This window comes from Penicillium hispanicum, assembly GCF_028827665.1.
Source record: "Penicillium hispanicum strain IBT 35686 chromosome Unknown utg000001l_segment0_segment0, whole genome shotgun sequence".
NCBI lineage: Eukaryota > Fungi > Ascomycota > Eurotiomycetes > Eurotiales > Aspergillaceae > Penicillium > Penicillium hispanicum.
Genome location: NW_026623193.1, coordinates 1,084,122 through 1,101,776, shown reverse-complemented (window position 1 = coordinate 1,101,776; position 17,655 = coordinate 1,084,122). Strand labels below are relative to the sequence as shown.

At 53.1% G+C, this 17,655-nt stretch overlaps 9 protein-coding genes across 9 annotated transcripts; 4 read left to right on the top strand and 5 right to left on the bottom strand.

The window, feature by feature from the left end:
• Positions 1–29: 29 nt before the first annotated feature.
• On the top strand, positions 30–1,098 carry N7459_000448 (uncharacterized protein; the record flags this gene model as incomplete). The annotated part of the gene is made up of 3 exons (XM_056939633.1): positions 30–32; positions 88–172; positions 338–1,098. The coding sequence occupies 3 exons, from the start codon at positions 30–32 to the stop codon at positions 1,096–1,098; spliced, it is 849 nt and encodes a 282-aa protein (XP_056803913.1).
• Positions 1,099–1,654: 556 nt separating this feature from the next.
• N7459_000447 (uncharacterized protein) lies at positions 1,655–3,745 on the bottom strand (the record flags this gene model as incomplete). Its single annotated transcript, XM_056939632.1, has 1 exon — positions 1,655–3,745. The coding sequence occupies one exon, from the start codon at positions 3,743–3,745 to the stop codon at positions 1,655–1,657; it is 2,091 nt and encodes a 696-aa protein (XP_056803912.1).
• Positions 3,746–5,613: 1,868 nt separating this feature from the next.
• On the top strand, positions 5,614–7,076 carry N7459_000446 (acetamidase/formamidase family protein; the record flags this gene model as incomplete). The annotated part of the gene is made up of 5 exons (XM_056939631.1): positions 5,614–5,688; positions 5,740–5,758; positions 5,817–6,105; positions 6,162–6,438; positions 6,498–7,076. The coding sequence occupies 5 exons, from the start codon at positions 5,614–5,616 to the stop codon at positions 7,074–7,076; spliced, it is 1,239 nt and encodes a 412-aa protein (XP_056803911.1).
• A 50-nt stretch (positions 7,077–7,126) lies between these two features.
• On the bottom strand, positions 7,127–8,536 carry N7459_000445 (NAD(P)/FAD-dependent oxidoreductase; the record flags this gene model as incomplete). Its single annotated transcript, XM_056939630.1, has 2 exons — positions 7,127–8,277; positions 8,341–8,536. The coding sequence occupies 2 exons, from the start codon at positions 8,534–8,536 to the stop codon at positions 7,127–7,129; spliced, it is 1,347 nt and encodes a 448-aa protein (XP_056803910.1).
• A 553-nt stretch (positions 8,537–9,089) lies between these two features.
• N7459_000444 (Zn(II)2Cys6 transcription factor domain-containing protein) lies at positions 9,090–10,416 on the bottom strand (the record flags this gene model as incomplete). Its single annotated transcript, XM_056939629.1, has 3 exons — positions 9,090–9,878; positions 9,965–10,270; positions 10,336–10,416. The coding sequence occupies 3 exons, from the start codon at positions 10,414–10,416 to the stop codon at positions 9,090–9,092; spliced, it is 1,176 nt and encodes a 391-aa protein (XP_056803909.1).
• A 359-nt stretch (positions 10,417–10,775) lies between these two features.
• On the top strand, positions 10,776–11,903 carry N7459_000443 (zinc-binding alcohol dehydrogenase family protein; the record flags this gene model as incomplete). Its single annotated transcript, XM_056939628.1, has 1 exon — positions 10,776–11,903. One exon carries the CDS (start codon positions 10,776–10,778, stop codon positions 11,901–11,903), a length of 1,128 nt encoding a protein of 375 aa, XP_056803908.1.
• Positions 11,904–12,170: 267 nt separating this feature from the next.
• On the bottom strand, positions 12,171–13,562 carry N7459_000442 (peptidylprolyl isomerase; the record flags this gene model as incomplete). The annotated part of the gene is made up of 5 exons (XM_056939627.1): positions 12,171–13,111; positions 13,180–13,266; positions 13,325–13,334; positions 13,397–13,464; positions 13,547–13,562. The coding sequence occupies 5 exons, from the start codon at positions 13,560–13,562 to the stop codon at positions 12,171–12,173; spliced, it is 1,122 nt and encodes a 373-aa protein (XP_056803907.1).
• Positions 13,563–13,874: 312 nt separating this feature from the next.
• N7459_000441 (D-aminoacyl-tRNA deacylase) lies at positions 13,875–14,736 on the bottom strand (the record flags this gene model as incomplete). Its single annotated transcript, XM_056939626.1, has 5 exons — positions 13,875–14,021; positions 14,096–14,322; positions 14,386–14,428; positions 14,487–14,665; positions 14,730–14,736. The coding sequence occupies 5 exons, from the start codon at positions 14,734–14,736 to the stop codon at positions 13,875–13,877; spliced, it is 603 nt and encodes a 200-aa protein (XP_056803906.1).
• A 529-nt stretch (positions 14,737–15,265) lies between these two features.
• Positions 15,266–17,243, top strand: N7459_000440 (CNOT2/3/5 family protein; the record flags this gene model as incomplete). The annotated part of the gene is made up of 3 exons (XM_056939625.1): positions 15,266–15,520; positions 15,584–17,082; positions 17,183–17,243. The coding sequence occupies 3 exons, from the start codon at positions 15,266–15,268 to the stop codon at positions 17,241–17,243; spliced, it is 1,815 nt and encodes a 604-aa protein (XP_056803905.1).
• Between the last annotated feature and the right edge of the window lie 412 nt (positions 17,244–17,655).

Sequence of the window (17,655 nt, the reverse complement as noted above, 5' to 3'; positions counted from 1 at the left end):
CTCAGCGTTTTATTTCACAGGCCGTCGATATGGTAAGGATGCGTGATGTCCTGGATGACAATCCGAGGTGACTAAATGAGATACTAGACGACCGAAATCTTTGAGCAGATTGCATCTGCACTTGTCGGTGCCGTGGCTTCAATGGTCGCTCCGTTTCTTGCAAGTGTCGTTGGTAGGTCCGCTACGAATGTAATCAAAGTCATTTCTCAGGACCTGAGTTTGGAGTCATACCTCAACGGCGCCCTGTCAAGTGTCAGCCAGGTGTTCGTTACCCTCTTAATGTACCCCTATTCATGCGGTAAAATCGTGTGCTGACCCTTTGATAGCGTCGAAAGAGACCTTAAGGCAGAGAGCACCGTCGAGGATGCCATGTACAAGGCATTCAACTTGACCAGAACGACCGTCGAGTCTTACCTCGACGGTCTGCTCAATACGGTTCCAAAGAACACTGACGCGGGCAATGCTTACGGAGAACGATCCGGTGGCTTCCCGCAGATGATCTATAACGGGTCGTGGGCCGCTCCCGTAAGCAGCGAGAAGGTTCAAAACATGGATCTTACTCTGTCGTCGTCGATATTACTGCTCGTTATCACAATATATGCCAACATGGAGGGTGTGTATATGGTTGAAACAGATGACATGAAGGCTTATGCGGGCGACACATGCGGTGCCGATCTCGAGGACGACCTCGTGCGTGTATGTGTTGGGGATAAGGCATACTTCTGGCTGAAGGAAGACTACACATATTGGAAGAAGGGCAGCTCCAAGATCACAGGCTTTGACGACGACACTCTGGGAGATTATCAACTTTCCCTTGAGAAGCTTGCGAATGCATATATGTACTCCAAAGACCAGAACGGCGGCGACAATTGGACTGTGAAATCCGCCATCAACGCCTTCTCGTCTGGCGGGTCTGCTCCGCCTGACTACATGTTTGCTTCGATGAAAGTATGCACGATGACGACCAAGCAGATTGAGAAGGTTGAGAAAAAGAAACGAGAGGTCCCCAAAGTGAAACGATTAAACCCTGGCAGCTCTACGACGACGACTTGTGAATCTGACGGAGTGAGTTTTTCTATTCCCCCATCCTTGCTGTGACTGGGTTTGCTTATGTATTACCATTGCAGTGTGAATTCAAGGGCCTTGTCTACGAGTTGTGCGCTGACCAACTCAACGTGAAATTTCCAACTTGATTCGATTATTCTGGTCGTGCAGCACACTTGGCGAACGTCGATTTGGAGAATTGAATGACGATGGCCGTGTGATGGCACGGCGAGGCGAAGCGCAATCAACTGGCAACCCCTGAGTAGTAAAGATGAGATATTCGTGAATTTACCAGGAGAAACCTATCATGACTACATTTAGCGTAGCGGTTTGTCAAGATTCCCGTGGGGGACAGATGATCATTGGAAGATAGCGGTCGCTCAGAATAGACAAGGAGGGAAAACACCTGCATGCCAATGATGCGTGTTTCGGGAGACGCAAATGTATTCTCTGCCAGGCATACGTCATGCAATGATGTCAAACTGTTTTTGAATGATGATTTTCTTCACATTAAGCGAATTTACCGGTAGATCAACTTTAATAGATTGGATCTTCTTGGGAGTGTATACATACGCGCCAAAAGTGCAAGCCAACCCCAAAAGAACCATTATCAATCTTGCGGGCACGGATATACACGACGCCAGTACCAACAGGATAGCATGTCAGTGACCACTTGATTAACCGCGACTGCAGCAGCGGCATCAACCATGGGTTTGGCCTGATGCAGGGGTATGTCCTTTGCATCAATGAATCCCAAAACAGTCCTGATGATGGGATACTGGGCCCTGCTTGCCGCTTTCTCCAGCAGGGTTTTCCCACACTTGCAGGTAGAGAAGACGCTGGCCCCCTTTTTTAAAAATATCCGAATAGCTTCCACTTGCTTGGAAGGATAACCAGGCTTGTCTCTAGTGACGGAGAATCGGTTCAGCCTGAAAAGAGGCGTTATTCCGGTTCTAGGGGCTCGCCACTCAAAGTCCGCCCCGTACTTCAACAGAAGATCAATAGCTGACTCAATATCTGCGGTAGGACGTCCTCCCGATGCCGCCAGGCATAGATATCCTTGCGGCCTACCGTTGACTTCGTCGTCTCTGGCATTGGGGTTGAACCCGGCTTGCAAAAACTTCTCCATAATGGCAGTGTTGCAGGACCGAACTGCTGTGCTCATAGCAGATTCGTGTTCAGAGTTGCCAGCCTGAAGCTCGATTCCTGTATGCTGCAAGGCCATCTCAAAGACCTTTATCCCGGCTGCGGCAGCCGGCACAAGCACGTTACTATCGAGACCTTCCTTTGGGCAGAGAATATCTCTCTCCATAAGTAATCGAATTATTTCAAGATCTCGTTCGGAGATGGGCGAATGAGAAGTGATCTTCATAAACGGGGTAACGTCGTGATTGGGAAACGGGTTTGCTCCCCGGTCAAGAAGCAATTTCAGCATCGCGAGATATCCTTGATCGGCCGCTTCCACTATCGGTGCATTGTCGTACCCAGGGAAGAAGTCCCAATCTGGCTCGTCATCTGCCGCCTCATTCGGGCTGGTGCCGTGATCCAAAAGTAGATTCACAATCGTGATATGGTTGTGTTTGACCGCCCTCAAGAGGCAAAAGCTTAGGTGTCTTTTCCACTGACTGACCTGAACAGTTGGCTCTCTCGAGGTCCACTCCACATCTAGCAAACGCCTCATCAAACTTTCGTAGCCACCTGTTGCGGCACCAGCCATCAGGAGGATAATTGGGCGCAGAGAGTTGCCCTCAATGATATTATTCACATCAATGTTTTCTTCAAAGAGCTTCGTCTCCTCAGGGCCTCTGCCTGCGAGACGGCTGAATTGGTAGAAAGCGTCTTCTTTAAGCATGTCGGCCACGTCGAGCTCGTCTTCGTCAATAGGATTTTCTTGGTCGTCAAGTCGCAAACTTGGCTTAACTCCATGTCCAAGGAGAAATTTCGCCAATGGCAAGTCATTATTCTCCAAAGCTCGCATGAGTGGTTCATGATAGCCATATGCCGGGTCAGAGAAATTTGGCTCGGTGCCTCGATCGAGGAACGTTCGAAGAATATCCAAATCACAACCTGCAGCAATCGTAAACGCAGATTTCCCACTGGGGCCGTGGGGGCTGTAGTCTGGCGTGAGAGGATTGCATCCGTGGTCGAGAAGCAGCTTGACGACTGATGCATGGCGAGACTCTGTTGCCAGAGACAGGGGCTGCCGAATCTCGATTTTTTGACTCGTGAATTCCAAATCCGCCCCCTTTTCGATCAACAAGCTGACGACTGACTCGTGTCCATTCTTTGCTGCCACCGTCAACGGATTCGCAAAATGTTTGAATGTGTGGAAGGCGGTCGGAGGACTCGCATCAACGCCAAAATCTAGAAAAGCGCGCACGACATCTGCGTGTCCATTTTCCGCGGCCAGGATAATGGGATGCCAGCCCTTCGTCACAGACGGGGCAGGCGGCACACCAGCTTGCAGTAACCTGCGGATACATGCCACTTGGCCGTTCTCTGCGGCCCAATGAAGAACTGTAGTTCTGACGTGTGAGGATGGTGACTGGATCTCCTGTGAGATTTTTCTGTACAGCTTTTCGTTGGTGATTGCATAGAAACGATGACTGGCGAGAGAGATAGCCCAAAGATCGTTGGTCGATGTGAGATACTCGGTGATCGCCAACAAGATCTCCGTTGGGAAGTCGACCAGAAAAGGCATGGTATATGAGTTGGTGCAGAGCCACCAGTTCCTTCGACTTGGATGAGCTGGAGGACTGAAATACTGCGCGAGGCAGGTGAGGTTGGTGAGGCTGAAAGGCAACATTCGAGATGCACCGCCCCATCTTGGCCCCGCCCCGCGCTGGTGTGGACAGCATGGATTCCTGCCAATGCCACAGGCTTGAAGGTATCGCTGCATGTAGTCCATTTATTGAGCTTGGATATTAGCAAAGCCGCCCATTCATGAATTTGTAACTTTCTATTCATTTGTATGCCATTTGTGGCTAAATAGTTGCATCTAGTTCATACTAGCAAAGAGCTAGCGCAGAACTTCATGCCCATTTCCAACATGTAAAGAACAAACTTGATGGATAAAGTGTAAATTGACGGTCTCATTAGTAGCTACCAAATGCAAAATGCAATAATAGAAGTGAATAGTTGGAGGATACAATTTAGCCAAGACTTCCATTTCTGTTGGAGCAGCATCAGGTGTCTATTTCCTGGTGAGACCTTCCTTGCTCAATGAGCAAATCTGCAAGACTAAGCCATGTCTATCAGTTTACAGTAAGATCTCTCAGCAACTCTGCCTCTTCACTCACCTCACTGGTCACCACCACACTCAACCCTTCTACCCCTGCAGTTCACGGCTCAGAATCCATGCTATAAGACTGGTCTGTATCTTGAATCCATTCTACCGGCTAAGTTGACGTAATGATACTGATGATAAGTACAAAACACAGAAAGCTACTGTTGAAGACCTCCGCTCTGTCCACTGGTCGTCTCATACCACCATTCCTCTCCTCGGCATTCCCACAACCAAGCATCGCAACCTGTCGTGGTGCAATCCCTTCGGTATATACCTAGTTCAACACTTAAAGATGTCTTTGGAGCTGCTTCTCATGATTTGACTGCTTTCTCTACCACAGAAATCATCAGAATACCCTTCATCCCAAGTATCAACATCGGGTCTGTCTCTACCCTCGAGGAGATTGATAGGATAATGACTGACAACTTCAAGCCCATCTCCAAGAGGGCTCGCAAGCCCCAACGCAGGCTTCGCAGGCTGCCAAGGAACTACCAACAGGCAAGCCGAGAACCAACCCGAGTTGGACAGCACAGGCGATGTCTTAGCTGTTACGATCAACAGGTTGGAAGGCTTGGGCTCTCCTGAAGGCTGCGTTTGCGAAAAATATTGAATGGAGCATGCGATTATCACTAAAAAGCGCTCGAGGAGAGATTTTCTGTTTGGCGAAGCCAATCGGACCTCATCCAGCGTTTTCATGTACTTATCTACATGTATTATGATCTAGTATATCCAGTCGAGCATGGAAGGATATGGAAATCAGGATAAAGTCATCACCTCTGAGCCTCCCTCAGACATCGATCATAGAAGCCGTCAAGCCCTCGCTATGATAACACTCTATCAGTGTAGATTCTTGGAAAGACTTTGTTGTGAATGACATAGCCAGATAAATCCCTAAGCCTTCTTGGAGACACCCCCGGCATCTCGTATTCAAGAAACCCATGGGTATTTTGCATCCACTCGGTTGGTTGAGCCCCACTGTAGTTCGCACTCCATCCACATGCCTGCGTGTCTTCAATTGGCATATCAAGTGGCCGGGTGACGCATTCGAGTTGGAGAGATAAGACGAGGCTTACTATAAACTACCCCTCTGCGGAGAAGCCGCGTCCTTATCTTCCTCCGTTTCCCCGACGTCTGCGACCTGCAATCTCCAACTTACTTCTCTTTGCATTTTCTTTTGATCTCCGGTCCATAGTTCAGATACCAGTATCTGAACCGATCGATTGCTATTGAGAGGACTCCCCTCAGACACGCGTGCCTGACAAAAGCACATAGCCCCGATAACCATGGGTGCCAAAGGGATTCGCACGGCTCTGAAAGTCGACCTCGATAGGCATGCGAGGGAGCAGCCGGGATTGCATGTATGTCATTTCCACATAAGCATGAGCGACGCAGTTGGCTGATCTTTCTAGAACCGGTGGCATCCCGACAGTATGTCACAATCAAGCCTACACGTCCCAAGAGTATTCCATACTAACCAGATCGATAGTCCCGGCCTGTGGCAAGATTGCCAACAATGAAGTGGTCAAGATCGAGTGTCTCGACTGGACAGGCGGGCAGATTCAGAACAACGACTCGGCCGACGACGTGAAGAATGTCGATCTGACCGAGATCCACTATCTCTCGGGACCATTCGACATTGAGACGGCCGAGCCGGGCGATGTCTTACTCGTCGAGATCCAGGATGTGCAACCCTTCCAGGACCAGCCTTGGGGATTCACCGGCGTTTTCGATCGTCACAATGGAGGAGGCTTTCTGGATGAGCTGTATCCCAAAGCGTACGTTTCAGCACCCTCCCCGGACGTGATGCCCGTTCTGATGTTACAGCCCGCAGAGCCAAGGCAATCTGGGACTTTGAGGGAATATTTTGCTCGTCTCGGCATATCCCCCATGTGCGCTTCGCCGGATTAATTCACCCTGGCATTTTGGGGTGTGCACCCTCGGCTGAAATCCTGGCTGAATGGAACCGCCGCGAAGGCGAGCTCATTGCTGCAAATACCGTTGCGGATCGCATCGTTGCGCAGCCGCCACAGCCCGTCAATGCGCATGCCGGCCGCTCCCCAGAAGATATCAAGGAAAGAGTGGCAAAAGAGGGAGCTAGAACCATTCCGGTAGGCTCGAACCCATGGTCGAAATCCCCGCGGCACAGGCTCATCAATTCATACCACAGGGTCGTCCCGAGCACGGGGGCAATTGCGATATCAAGAATCTCTCCCGGGGCTCCAAGATCTACCTGCCCGTCCATGTGCCCGGTGCCAAATTCTCCGTAGGTGACCTGCATTTCTCGCAGGGCGACGGCGAGATTTCCTTCTGCGGTGCCATTGAGATGGCAGGTGTGATCACTCTCAAGTTCACGGTCATCAAGAACGGCATGGCGAAGCTGGACATGAAGTCGCCCATCTTCCATGCCGGGCCCGTAGAGCCTCAATTTGGACCCGGGCGTTACCTCACTTTTGAAGGCTTCTCTGTCGATGAACAGGGTAAGCAGCATTATATGGACGCAACGGTGGCGTACAGGCAGACCTGTCTGCGTGTCATCGAGTATCTTCGGCGCTATGGGTACAGCGACTATCAGATCTATCTGCTGCTTAGTTGCGCGCCCGTGCAGGGGCATATTGCTGGCATCGTGGATATCCCGAACGCATGCACAACCCTCGGAGTCCCGATGGATATCTTTGATTTTGATATTAGACCCGAGGCTGATCTGATCAAGCTAGATATGGGCGCCTGTGCCTTCACGAGCGAGTAGTTTGAGTCTATGGGGAATCCGTTATGCTCTCGAAGAATGTAGCTACTCTGTCATATCTCACTTTCCTCTCTTCCGATGATGCGTGTCCACTCATCCTCCTTCACGTCCTGAAAATCCATCACCTTGAAAGGGCCTCCGTAGCGGTTCTGCGTGGAACGCCAATCTCGATCCACGGCTGTTTCAGGCCTCCAGCGGACGACATGCTTTAGCTCCTTCTGTAGATTTCCTTCCAGCGCGTCTGAAATGAACCCGCCAATACTGGGCATCTGCATCGCCCCATTTCCCGATCCGCCCACGGCCACCACCAGAGACGGATGTCTAGGATGTCGGTCAATTAGAAATGCCCGGTCGGGGGTGTCTGCATCCCAGCAGATTCGAGCAAAGGAAAACGGACGGTCCGCAAGGTGTGGCATCGTGTCACGCAGAAAGTCCCGCGCACGCGTCTCGGCTTCAAGGGGAATCTGGTGCTTTGCGAAGGGTACGCTCCTTTCCTCGCCCGGGTGGTCTGGGTCAGGGACCAAGTTGCAATAGCCCGGGTGCTCGTCGCATACTTTCAGCTCGTGCTTGTCCTCATCAGGCTCCATGAAAAACCCCTTCGCGATGTTGAACAGGACGGGCAGATTCCGATATCGTCGGGCTTCCTCCGGCGCCATGCGGATATGACTCAATGTCCAGGCTGTTGGGCGCAGCTGCTTCTCAAAGTCGAGCAGGCGATCGCTGCCCGCTCCAGCTGCCAGAATGGTATGGTCTGCGAGATGGGTCGTGCCATCTATAGACCGAGTTCCGACTACATCCCCGTCCTTGTACACCAAAGCCACGACGTGGCCGGATGGGACGCCGGTGATGAAATCCACGCCCAAACGCCGAGCTTCGTTGTATGTCGAGACCATCGCTTTGCGGGCGTGGATCCATCCAGCGCCGCTCTTGCTGAACCAGCCCTTCCAACCGGGGAACTCCCCCGTCAAGACCCCCTCTGGCATGATACCGCGGAAATCCTCCGCTGTTTCGAGCTTCACAAAATCGGCGTCGGATGGATCGATCTCCTCTTCTTCGATGTGCTGTATCAGCTCGGGCGTGTTCCCCGAGACAATCATGCCCGTCTCGTGGAAGTATGGCCGAAACACCGGGTCGGTCTTCCAGCCTTTCAGTGCTGCCCGCGTGCAGGTTGCGAACGCGACACTTTTTTCATCCGGTTGTGCAACTACATACTATTAGTCTGATAATGATTCCAGAATAAAAGTGATGTGCAAGGCTGCAATCATACGTCTCAGCTCCTTGTGCTCCATGATCTTGTTGACATCGTTCCCGGCAGCGATCGGCGATGGGACCGGATAGGGATCCAGCACTTTGACATTCTTGTATCCCCGGCGAGCCAAATGGAGAGCCGTCGAGCATCCCCAAGTGCCTGCGCCTACGATCAGGATTGAAGAAGTCGAGCTGAGCGGCGGTGGTGTCCCCATGATAACGTCTCTCGCTCGCTGTCGGCAAGTCGGGTGGGTAGACTGGCAGTTTGGCGGAGAAAGACAGAGTATCCAAAAGCCTTCCCACTTCTCCGCACCGCCATCTCCGTTAGTCTTATCAGTCCCCTAGTTGGAACTGTGGACCACGGTTCCTTGCAGTCCAGTACTGTCGATGGCGTCGCTTGGATCCCATCTCTCTAGATCCCTTGTTCTGGACTTGATGCGCTGCAAGATCGGTCTGGTCACCGTGAACGAATCGGCCAAAGCCCACGAATCAGCTCAACCATTGTCGCGTCTCTTCAACACCAGACCGCGCACGCTTCAAGGGCTATCCAAATAACGAAACGAACGCTGGGGCTGCTTCTCATTGCAACTGTTTCCTGGCCTGCTCAATCGGCGTATTCACTGATGTTCCCATCACTGTCCACCTGGATTGGCTTGCATGTGTAAACGGGAAGTTACTAATTTAGCAGCCTCTCTGGCTACTCGGACTGCAGTGCTTCATAAACAATACCAGAGAGGACGTCCAAGAGGTGAAAGCTGAACAGCCTGACTAATTCCACCTATTGGCGAGAGCTCCTCCCGGAAGGAATGCCTGCACAGCGGCATTTTCTTCATGATATCGTCGCAGATACAGACAGATCGAAGGGCACTCCACTCTCGCCCTCAGTTCAATCCACCATATACTGCGACTTGCTTTGCGATACCATAGATAGAGCAACAGCAGCGCCGCAGGGTCCTTTTTCCGAAGCAAGTTTTCGAAAGGGCCATGGATGCTCCGCATGAAAAGCTGGATTGGTCCTGTTGTGACCTCACTATCCGGGATGTCCAGAATCTGGGAGACCGCGTGGGCAGCATGGAAATACGGATTTGTTTCCGACGAAGAAGAGTCGGTGAGATTACACACGGCAGCCACAGCCCGTGGTATACCATCTATGCCTCCCTCTGGCAGTGGTGAATGCATATCAGCAAAAGTCGCCGCCATGACGCGGAATAGACTATCCGGTCGCAGCGGGTTGAGTATGTGCCACAATGACATTTTACCCTGGCTCATACGTAGCCAGTCCAGTTCGGAGAAGTCGGAGGACTTGAGCGGCCATGCTTGTTCCGGTGTGCTGGCATCGGGGGACGAGAAGGTTAAGATCACCAGCGCCGCCGCCGTAGCCCACATGGGATCCTTATCTTGCGCTTCAATTGGCTCCCTTAGCCGCTTGTTGAAGAGGGCTGTGCTCTGAGACCAGTGATAACACTCTTCTAGAGTGCGACGGCAGCCTAAAGAGGCATTAAGATGGCGGTCATATGTCAAGGCCACGCCTAAAGATGCGTGCATTAAGAAAGGGTACTGTCAATGATATGTTAGTTCAGTCCGTTGCCATGGATATCATCCATTCTATCCCGATGGGACAGGACGGACGTCATACAACATACGGCGAAGGCTAGCTCTAAGAGCTTGCTATTAACTTGGACCATATTAGAGTCATCTGGGGTAATGAGACTTCGCCCCAGATATCGGGTTATAAAGTCTTGACACCTTGCGTTCAATTGAAAGGACGTGGATGCGTCCGATGTCCAGACGGCATTTGTGAGAGACGGCTGAGGCTCGGCTCTTCTTCGAGCCACCAATGGCCGCCCCTTGTCTGCAGCGACGGGCTGAAGGTCGGGGATATTCGACATGAAATTGCAGAAAACTCCAAATGAACAGCATCTCTTGCACTGTGGCTTGCCTTCGTCGCACTAGTAAGACCAGGCCTGCTGGTCAGATAAGCACACCAGACTATGGACAGCCGACGGCCACCCACCTTGACCTTTCGAAGCTTGCAATTGCGACAGCCAAATCTCGACCTCCGCCGACTCGAATTCGTTCCTGACGTATGATTCATTGCCTTGCGCTAGATAGCTTGGCTGTGAGGGATTTTTTTAGCTCGAGTTTGATGGTAATTCAACGTGAAGGAGGTTCGTCCATCAGCCTAACCTTCGCTCGGGTCTTCCGCCTTTCACGCTAGCTGTTGCTCGGCTGCAGAAGGCGCTGATTGGCTGCAACCCGTCCGCCATCTATAAACGCAAGATCGAGGGATTCACTGGAATGATGGCGGAAGGTATAAGAAGAAGGGATTCCTCGATCTCCTACGAAAGGCTACTGCTAATAGCATCCAACGCATGAAACTTGAACTCGAATACCACACTCGGTCCGCATCATATTCCACGCCTCGAACGCCCCCATTCACACCAGCAGCCCAGGATGACCACCCACCTCGCCGCTGTCTCTCTCGCAAAGGGCGAGCCCTTCGAGATTCAAGCCCGCCGCACGCCGAGCCCAGGCCCAGGCGAGCTCCTTGTCGAGGTCAAATCCGTCGCCCTTAACCCGGCAGACGGCCTCATGCGTGGCCAAGGCCTCTTCATCCCCAGCTACCCGACGGTCATTGGCTTCGACATCTCGGGGCTCGTCCTCGAGGTCGGCGACGGGGTCCCCGTTCGTGCGAACGATGGACATCCGGGCCCTTTCTTCCAGCCAGGCATCACCCGCGTCGCCGCGTACGCCGCCTCCGTCTGGAAGTCCTGCGACCCCGACTACGGCGCCTTCCAGGAGCGTTGCCTCGTCCCCTGGCAGCACGCACTGCCCCTTCCGGAGGATCTGTCGTGGAACCAAGCGGCAACCTTGCCCGTCGCCGTGGAAGTACCCTTGAACGCGTGGGATGCGATGGGGATTCCACGGGTAGGAGAAGCAACTGCGTCTTCCGATGCAGAAACTAAGGAGCAGAAGAGAGACGCCCTCTTAATCTGGGGCGCGTCCTCTAGCGTGGGCACGATGGGCGTGCAAAGCGCTCGAATGCTGCGGGACGACTGCGACTCTTCTTTCGCCGCCGTATACGCCACGGCTGGCGCGGCGAATCAGGCGTACGTCGGCTCCCTGGGCGCGGATCGTGTCTTCGATTACAGAGAGCCGCAGGTGGCGGATGCGATTGTTTCGGCGGCTAGGGAGGACGGCCTAGTGATTCGGCACTGCTTTCTGGCCACGGGGCAGTTGGCGCCATGTCAGGCCGTGCTGAAGGCCTTTGTCGGGGATGATCAACGGGGGGAGAAGCAGAAGGCGAAGATTGGGTCGGCGCCGGTGATCCCTCCCGATGCGGAGGAAGTGGACGGGGTGGAAACCATCTTTGTGGTGCCGTCGGCGGACGAGGGGGAGAGGTTGGCTCAGTTCCGGTATTGGATGGGGACCTGGCCCACGGAGAAGTTGGCCAGCGGCACTATCAGGCCGAGTCCGGAGCCGAGAGTCGTGGGAAAGGGGCTGAGGGTGATTAATGCTGGATTGAATGTGTTAGTCCGGGGCGTGAGTTGTACGAAGTTGGTGGTGGAGGTTGCGGAGTGAACATCCCTGGCCGACATCAGATGCTTGATGCAAACCTTGAACATGATTCCAATACCTCAACTGAGTAGCATTTCTAGCCTTTGAAATGGAGAAATGGCAAAACAGAAGGACCTACAGACATCACAAATGACAGCGAATAAAGAGCAGAAACGTCTTCGGGAAGCGAGTTATATTTGCTTCAATGATGTGTTATCATACATCATGCATCATGGGATAGGAGAAACACGTCGTGAATCGTATTGCAAAGAAGAAAGAAATGAGAAGGCTTCACGAGAAGAACTTCCTGGCAGCAGCCTTTTCCTTGGCCTCGCGGTCCTTGACGGCCTTCTTGACCGAGTTGATCTCGTTGGTGATGGCCGCATCGCCGGGTGCCAGCTTCAGGGCCTCCTGAAGATCCTTGAGTGCCTCGTCCTCTTCTCGCAAACCCACGTTGGCGAGAGCACGGCGGTAGTAGGCCTTGGCCCTGTCGGCATCCTTGGCCTTACCAGCATCAGCAACCTGGAGCGCATACGAGGCCCAGGTCTGTGCGCTGCGGAACTGGGAGGTTTTGTTGGCCAGCAGGGATGAGTTGGAGTGTAGGGTGAACCGGAGCGCCTTCATCTGCTCGCCCAGCTCCTTGGGGTCATTGTCAGCGGGCTCCGGGAACTCATTCAAGTAGCGAAGGCCCTTCTGGTACTTGTCAAGGCCGAGCTGCAGATTGCCCTTCTTGAAAGCGTCGTTACCAAAAGCCTTCAGATCGGACGCGATCTTGAAACCGAGAGGAGCAGTAAGCTGCTCACCCTGGTGGTCCTCCGGGAAGTCCTCGTATGGGTCGCCAGTGGCGTCCTGCACGCGCTTGTTGGCATTTTCATAGTCCTCGCCGGTAAGCTCGCCACAGTTCACCACGACGACGTCGGTCTTGGGCTTGTCGGACTGGGTCTGCATGTTCTCAATCTTGCGCACAACGCTCTTGCCGTTGATCACCTCGCCAAAGACGACGTGTTTGCCATCCAGGTGCGGGGTCGGGACGGTCGTGACGAAGAACTGGCTGCCGTTGGTACCGGGGCCGGAGTTGGCCATGGAGAGCAGGAAAGGACGGTCATGCTTGAGGTCGAAGTTTTCATCGGGGAATTTCTCGCCGTAGATGGACTCGCCGCCGGTGCCGTTGAATGCGGTGAAGTCACCACCCTGAATCATGAACTGCTTGATCACGCGGTGGAAGATCGAGCCTGGTGGTGGAAGAGGTGAGTGGGATGTCCATCCATGCGATCCACGCGGGGGGGCGTTGAAGACATACCCTTGTAGGTCAATGGCTTGCCCTGGGTGCCAGTGCCCTTCTCGCCAGTGCACAAAGCTCGGAAGTTATCCGCGGTTTTGGGAACAACTAGTTGTCGGAGTTAGTGACGCTCAATTGCGTTGCGGTACAGGGTTCAATGTCGTACCATCGTTGAACTGTGCGAGGTGAGCAGTTAGCGCCGAGGTCCAGCTTGGAAGCACTCTATAGACCAGCTTACCAGTTCAAATGCAATGCGACCGGCATCTTGCTCGCCGATCTTAATGTCAAAGAAAACGCGAGCGCGCTCTGAAGGTCATGGGTTAGCGAAAGACAATTTCTTGCATCGCTCGGGTGGATCGACCCCGCGATGGCATTCGGAGGCACGTACGCTGAGATCCCGCCATGACGGTTGACGAAGGATTGAGAGATCGAAGATAATAACGGAGGTAGAGGAAACAGAAAAGTGGAGAAGAATGGGGAGTGCAAAAAGGAAGAGAGGACCTCTTGTTATCAGAAGTTGGGAAGAAGGGAAGTTCGTGGTGGGGGACCGACTACTGGTATGGGGAGTCTCGTTCTTCAGGAAGCTTCCATCCGCCCCAAAAAAAAATATAGACGCCGTTCTTGGATGCACCACCCCGGGTATCGAGTAATCACTATCTAACAACTGCGTATATGTACAGGACGTGGCTCATGACACGATTTCTCGTGAATTTCCATTATTGCAGCAATTCCGCCGGCAGCTTAAACTCGAAGGTCTGCCTTGTCGGCTCCGACCCGTCCCCGCTCTCTTTGTCCTTGTCGCCCTCATTCTTCGGCTCCTTGGGCTCTTTCTTGGGGAGGTTGGTGTTGATCTCGATCGTAACCTGCAAGCGGCAAGCTATTCATCAGCACAAGGTCAATGGCGGCGTGGAGGGAGCCAGGAAGGCAAAGTATGTACCGCCGCATCTTCACTGCGGTAATCGACACCCACCGGCCCATCATTCTTCAGCTCGACGTCCATCATGGCCTGGAACACGCCGTTCTTGACACGGTCCGGGACGTAGGAATCGCGCATCTTGGTGTAAAAGTGGTCGTAGATCTTGCGCGCGGTCTGGGCATCGGCGGCGTCATGGAAGTCGGGTTTGTTGCCTTTCTTCATCTTGCCGTAGAGGGTAAATTGGGAGACTGGTCGCCATTCCATGAGTCATGAATCGAAGAGAGCCGTGAGCATTGATTTGATATACCTACCGCAGAGTACTTCGCCCCCGATATCTTGGACGTTCTTCTTCCACTGCGAACCCCGTCAGTGCTCGTCCATTGAGCGGAAAGCGGTTGCGCGAGAGCCTCACTTGTCCTCCATTCTCGTCCGGCCAGAATTTGGCCTTGAGCACCTTATTCACCAGAGTCTCTGCCTCCTTCATGGTGTCTTCTTTGCCAACGCCCGCTAGGACCAGGAGTCCTTTGCCGATCGCCGAGATCAACTCTTCATCGACTGTGACCGAGGCCGACTTGACTCTTTGAATCACGACTAGGAGGGGTTTTCTCTTAGCTCGAGTACATTAACTTTTAATTGTAGATGCAAATTGTCACACCTTTCATACTGTTGAGCAGCGGAGGAATCGTCTGGATAGAGTAGATTTAAGCATTAGCCAAAGTAACCCCAGATCAGAAGCCGCCACATCGGGCGAACGAACCCTCGTCTGTGGGGTGGAAGCAGTCACGAACGGGCGATCGCGTTGAGTGACGCGTCCAACGCTAAACTGCACACCAATAAGTTGTCTGGGGTCTTTGCCTCCAGGTTCAACCAGAATTGCAAGACAACGTTGTCACCGTCGAGGGTCTCTCGCCTCTCGCTTCTCCCCGACTTTCGCGCTCGCCGCCCGAGACCGCCTACCGTAAAAGGCAACCACGAAGCTTTCCAGTTGAAGCAGATGAACCGACTTGCACGGCTCTCCACTCTCTCCCTTGACCTCACTTCCCGGCGACACCGTGTCATAGCAACACTCTACCTCCGCTCCATTGATTGTAAAGCGTCGGCTCCCTTGGTCGCCGGCACTTCTCGAATCCATCCCCACCGCATCGCTACGCACGCCAGTGGACGGAACCGTCCACACCGAATGGGTACACCATGACGTCCCGGAAAACACAGCAAGAGATTGATAAGACCTTCAAGAAAGTCGCGGAAGGCATTCAGACATTCGAGGGCATCTACGACAAAATCCGCTCTGCCACAAATCCCACTCAGCGTGATAAGCTCGAGGAGAACCTTAAGCGCGAGATCAAGAAGCTGCAAAGGTTTCGGGATCAGATCAAAACATGGGCGGCGGGTAATGAAGTGAAGGATAAAGCCCCGCTGATTGAGCAGCGGAAGGCGATTGAAACGGTAGGCTGCTATTGACAGCCAATCCTAGGACTACAGCATCGGGCGGACTAACGACTCGAACAGTGCATGGAGCAATTCAAGGCCGTGGAGAAGGAAATGAAGACAAAAGCCTACTCTAAGGAAGGTCTATCAGCGGCATCACGGCTCGACCCGAAGGAGAAGGAGAAGGTGGAATCATGCGACTTTCTAGCCTCGATGGTGGATGAACTTCAACAGAAGATCGAGGCCATGGAGGCCGAGGAAGAGACGCTCCACGCTCAAATGAAGAAGGGGAAAAAGGATGTCAGCAAGGCGAATCGGTTGGCCGATATCTCGCGAGTAACGGAGCGGCATAAGTGGCATGTCAATAAGCTCGAATTCCTACTTCGGTCGCTTCAAAATGGCAATTTGGAGGTGACCCAAGTGCAAGATCTCAAGGAGAGTATCAAGTACTATGTCGAAGAAGGGCATAGTGTCGACTACTCTGGGGAGGATGAGACACTCTACGACGACTTGAACATCGGCGATGATGTGGAAGTCCAGTTTGGCTTGGGTGCAGAGAACGATCGCGTATCATCTCAAGATGCTCAATCCGTCCAGGATGAAGAGCCAGAGCCCAAACCAAAGCCCAAGGCAGATCCCCCCACGACAAGACGACCATCGGCACAGATGAAATCGCCATTGCCTGTCCTCGCTACGCTCCATCCGTCTGCTTCATCCAATGCGGCCTCAGGCATGAAGCCCGCGCCATTGCCGACTCGGTTGCCTGGTGAAACCCTCAAGTATGCATCTGCCGCCGCCGCCGCCGCTGCAAGTGACAGGAATGGAGTTGGCATTTTGCCTCTCCCTCCTCCACCAGGCACTAGTCCGGCCTTTTCGACTGCCCTGCCCGTATCCAAGGCTTCTTCTACAGCATCCCCAATTGTGGCTTCGGTGCAACCTGTTGCCAAGACGGTGGCAGCAGTGGCCGCATCGTCAGATGAGGTGAGTGGAGCTGGACGATCAAAGACACCCGCCGGTGCAGGGATCTCCAGCACATCATCACCAGCGCCTGCAGATAAGGCAGAATCCGCCAAGGAGCTTCCATCAGCCAATGGCAAGACAACGAAGGATGGCGAGAGTGGCGAATCAATATTCCACTTACCTCCGGGCCTGCAGGAATTGATTCAGTCGTTTGAGTTGACCAAACAACGGGCGACAACCAATCCGTCACCATCTGCCCAGCGACTCTTGGCCTCATCATTGACAACATGTCCGGAGCCCGGGGACGCCGAGAAGCCGCGTCATTACAAGCCGCAGAACCCTTACAACACCCCTCTCTATTACCCACAGGAGCCACTTTCCATCTTTGATGATCCCCGACTGTACGATACGGGGCGGATCGACACCGACACCCTGTTCTATCTCTTCTACTATCGGCAAGGGTCCTATCAGCAATATCTAGCGGCCAAAGCGCTCAAGAACCAAAGTTGGCGCTTCCACAAGCAATACCAAACATGGTTCCAACGGCATGAGGAGCCGAAGAACATCACGGAGGAGTTTGAACAGGGGACGTACCGATTCTTCGACTACGAGAGTACATGGTAAGTTTTATTTTTTCTTCCTTCTTTTTCTCCCTTGACGAGTCCATCCGATAAGGATGGGTTCTAGAAGATGGCACGTGCTCACTATTTTGCCCGACAGGATGAACCGGCGCAAGGCTGATTTCAAGTTTGTGTACAAATATCTCGAGGACGAGTTATAATCCGTCCTTCTGGCATGCGACTCCCCTTGAGCGGCAGGTGAAGAAATAGCCTCCCGTGAAGGGCCCCTCCAACCCCCTCCGGCGCTATGACCGGGAACGCCCAAAAGGGCAATCTTCTTTTGTAGGAAAAACCGGAATAGACGTGAGGTGGAAGGATGGGTTCGGGGAGTTTTCGATGTTCTGATTCGTCCTTCCCCCCCCCCCCCCCTTTTTTTATTCCCCTGCTATTGTTTGGCAAGGACCGGTATCGGGCAATGAGTACAACGAATGGGCCTCAGGGACATGGGAGTTGTGTGCTATTTTGAGTTATCCCAGCCGGTGTTCGTGAAATGAACCATGGTGTGCGAGCATAGGACGTTAGTATTGGTGTCTACGTGGCCTGTGCCGTAGTATCGTATATCGTAGTCTTGTG